This window comes from Macaca thibetana, chromosome 13 (assembly GCF_024542745.1).
Source record: "Macaca thibetana thibetana isolate TM-01 chromosome 13, ASM2454274v1, whole genome shotgun sequence".
Taxonomy (NCBI): domain Eukaryota; kingdom Metazoa; phylum Chordata; class Mammalia; order Primates; family Cercopithecidae; genus Macaca; species Macaca thibetana.
In genome coordinates, this window is record NC_065590.1 from 14,138,340 (window position 1) to 14,142,706 (window position 4,367).

A 4,367-nucleotide genomic window follows, 5' to 3' on the forward strand; every position below is an offset into this window, starting at 1 on the left:
TTGAGGTGAAAGAAAACACGTATCAAAATTTCTGGGATGCAAGAAGACATCGAATTTATAACCCTGAATTTCTAGAAATATTCATGCATTTTAGCAAATAAATTTTCAGACCAATCCACTGAGTTGCCACCCTGACATACAAGTACAAGAAGAGCAAATTATGCTCAAAATATTTTATTCTTAAAAATGTGGGCATGTGATGAGCACATGTATAGTATTGCAGCAAAGAAATCACGTTAGCCTGGAAATGAAAACCCACATTAGCCGCTTCACAAGAGAAAGTGGATGGGCAGGGTGTGTAAGTGTGCAGAGAAAATTGGAAGATAGGAATAGTGGAAATAAAAATCATATGTAATATTAATATGGGCTGTATATGTTTGAGACCCCTGTGAGGTTTGACTTGCTCAAAAGCAAAAATCATGCAGTGCAGATAACTTTCCATCCTACAGAGGGTTGGTGAGAGTGGGATCATTTGACAAAGGGAGGAGAAAGTGCCCCGAAGGTCATCAGAGGCAGCAGGTGAGATCACGATCCACTAGGATCCCCCCTCCCAGTGACGTGAAGTAGCATCCCTGAAGCCATGAGGACAGCAGGGAACTTCATGGCTGCTCCAGAGAGGACATGGCAGCCACTCCCTGGAGAATATGTGGGGAGAGCACCCTAAGTTGGGAGGAAGGGAGAGGCTCTGGGAGGCTTCCTGGGGGCCCTGGCCCTGTTCACACAGAAGTGGAGCCCATGCCTCTAAGTGAGGACTCATGGCCTCCTCCTCAAAGGTTCTCCAGCCGTCTTCACCATCTTCTCCAGCCCAACTGCTGTGGGCTCCATCTCTGGGCGCTGCAGTTACTGGTGCTGCACTGAGAGGCTGAGCATCCTAGGGAGGCTGTGTTTGAGGTCCTCAAGCTGTGCAGGGTGCTGGTGATTGTTCCGCTCACAGGAGAACAGGTAGCATCTCCAGGCTGCAAACTGGTGCCTGTGATGAAGAAATGAATAAAATTTTGATTGTATGTGTGTCCTTACTTGTTGGTATGTGTGAAAATATACTCTGGAGACTTGTCACAAATTTGGTCTTATACACCACTTGCTGTAAACCTAATTTTTACTGTCTGTGTGGTCTGTCCGGTTAAAGCTGCAGATTTAATTATACTTGTCATGGAATCCATTATGTTTAATAGAAAATCATGTCTAATATAACACACTTCTTTAAATCTGGATTACTTTATCTGGTTGATTGTAACATTGTTTTACTTTAGTCATACCATGCCACAGCAGGCAAATGACAGGCTCATTACTAATTCACAGATATCCATAGAGCACTATTTTAAACTGACTCTGTGGAAAGTGTGTTTTTTAATATCACTATTATAAGAATGTGGGAATCAGCTTTATGTCCAAGTACTGACCAGATACAGTGAAAATAATACATTCCATTTATTGTTTGAAAATATTTTCCTTTTTTTGACCAAATAGTATCAATGTAGTCACTTCTAAAATTTACTTGTGTTAAAACAATGGAAAGAATCTTCATTCTCAGGTACAGTGAAGTAGATAAAAGTGGAAAGGTCAAAATAACCACTGAAAAAAGTACAAACCATTTAAAATAACGCAATAACAAAGTTAGATTTTAATGACGTTAGAAAGTAGTGGAAGGAATGAGGAATGGATGTTCTGAAATTCCATACTAAAAAGAACCTTTCATTGTTGAGTTGACACACCTGACTTTTTGTCCTCCTGCCACAGCCGCCAAGTTTGCCTACAGACACAAGCTCTGACTTGGAACAGGCAGAGGAGCTCTCCTGGGAAAGGAGAATCCAGCTGAGGCTTGGCGGTTGCTCAGGGCAGCCTCTATATGTGCCCCATGCTTTCCATGGGACACGTGTTGAGGTCTGAGTCAGCAGCCAGGGATGGAGGTGCTGGGTTAGAAGGACATAAAACTCCCACAGATACAATGTGCTCCCCCAATCCCCAAGGCTGCCCAGAATATTCCGAATACATGTCTGAGTCATGGACACCGGTCTCCACCCCCACTGCCCCCCCTGCTGGTGTAGACCCTGCTGGGCCTTCTGCTCAACATGTCAGTGCTTGTGACATCTCCAGACCCAACCAGCAGTCTCTAGGGGCAGAATGAGTTTCAGATGCTCTGTTTGGCTGTGTTGGGTTGACAAGATATGAGCAACATGACCTCAGGTCTCTTTCCACAGCGATTTCACTAAGCCTTTGGTGGTCACAGATCTAAAACGTTTCCCAAAGCACTATTTTCCCAGGAAATTCGCAGTGATGCAGGCTCCACCCAGGAAGCCGGTAGTGGTGCTTTCAACTCTGTGATTCTTCACAAGAAACATATCAGGCCTCCTGGGTCCACATCATGAACTGCCAACTCCACCACCATCCACATCCCTACCTACCAAAGGCCAAGGGCAGTTTAACTGAAGCTGACCTCTCCTATGTTTCCTTCATGCTTTCATCCCTGCAGGCTGCCCAGTCTGAAATTCTTAACATTTTGAAGTAAAAATGTTCACATCATTCTGTACTTTTCCAGTTTTCTATGGGAAAAATTACATACTCTACATTTTCCAGTATATGCTTTTTATTTTTGAAAATAACGTTTAGAATTTCAGGGACTCATTTTTTCTATCATTAAAAGGTAACTAAGGCTAATTAAACAGTTTTAGCATTAGGACCTTGTATCTTTTATGAATTTATGAAAATCTATTGGATACTCCAAAATCAAGGTTTTCACTGACTATCCTCAGCCAGCTTCCCCTTAGGGTAACTAGTGTCGATTGTTGTCTCTAGTGTCTTTTGGGAGTGGGAGAACAGGGGAAGCAGAAAGTTAGAAAACTGGCAAAATACCAATATTAAATATTATCAAATGTCCTCAACTGCTAAACCCGAAGATGTATCCAACATGGATAGTCACAATCTGTGTCAATGGTCTGTCTGCTCTGCTGATTACATTTAATTGGCAAATGTACACAAGGCAGGGAGCATTAGGGTGAGCTTTCATTCTCCTCTCCCTTCCATCTTGCTTGTTTATTCCCAGGGCACCTGGACCCCTCATTCTCCTGCTGCTTATGACAGTAAAGGTTGTGGCAACTGGCAGGGCATAAAGGAGTGGTGCCTGCGGTGTGGCTGGGCTCTCAAAGTCCAGAGTCCTCAGCTGTGAATTGTCCCCTGGTTCTCCAGCATCTTCCTCTTACACAGATTCTGAGACCCTGCTGAGCTGCTCCCCAGTCAAGCACCACATGTGGGCAGCTGGGCCACCCCATAGGGAGGTTTTTGTTCAGGGCTGTACCACTGTGGGAGGCCAGTGTGTACCTTGCACGCAGTAATAAACCCCAACATCCTCAGCCTCCACTCTGCTGATTTTCAGTGTGAAATCTGTCCCTGCCCCACTGCCGCTGAATCTGTCTGGGACCCCAGAGTCCCGGTTAGAAACCTCATAAATCAGGAGCCTTGGAGGTTGGCCTGGCTTCTGCTGATACCAACTCAAGTAGGTGTTTCCATTACTGTGTACAAGGCTTTGACTAGACCTGCAGGAGATGGAGGCCGGCTGTCCAGGGGTGATGGGCAGGGAGAGTGGAGACTGAGTCATCACAACATCCCCACTGGATCCTGAAATAAATACAAAGAAGAGCAAGGTTATGTAGATACTTTATGCATCATTTTCATAAATTTTGATTTGTTGTTTGTTGCAGGCTATATATTTATTTGTTCATATTTCAAGAATATAAAATTTCAAAATGAAACTCTAGGAATCCATGGCTCAAAGTGGTCTTCAGAAGACCCCACACCACCCCCTCTTTCTGTGTCAGTCTTCCCCAGAGCACAGATCCTTGCTTCTTCTTGTATCTTCCTCATTCTCACAGATCTGAACATCACAAGCCCCATCCTGGAGGACAAGATGTGCACGTGCAATACATGAAAGGAACACACACAGGAGTGTAGTGAGGCCCCCACAGCTCACTGCTCATAGGAGGCAGTGGGACCCCCAGAGCTCACCATTGCACCCCATTCTCCTCCCCCATCTCCCTTTTGCCCTTACCGGGGACGCAGAGCATTAGCAGCCCCAGGAGCTGAGCAGGGAGCCTCATGGTGAACTGAGGAGTCCTGATCAGTCAAGACAAGCTTAGAGCTGAGCTTTTATCTCAGACTCCCAAGGGAAGATCCTCCCTAGGGCACAATATGCAAATCACCTGGTGGGTGCAGTGGGGTGGAAAGAGCCAAGGGGAGGGTGGGAGCCTCTCTTGTGAACAAAATGACTTCTCTGTTCACAATATCTTCTCTGTTCAGAGGGAAACCAACAGGCGTAAAATCTATGCTGCCCATGTGGGAGAAATTGAAGTATTTCCTTGTTTTCTCTAACAGAT

At 45.1% G+C, this 4,367-nt stretch overlaps 1 gene segment (V, D, J or C); it reads right to left on the bottom strand.

The window, feature by feature from the left end:
- Positions 1-2,810: 2,810 nt before the first annotated feature.
- On the bottom strand, positions 2,811-4,111 carry LOC126934459 (immunoglobulin kappa variable 2-30-like). The segment is given in 2 exon segments: positions 2,811-3,612; positions 4,043-4,111. Coding segments are annotated over 2 exon segments (381 nt in total).
- Positions 4,112-4,367: the final 256 nt, after the last annotated feature.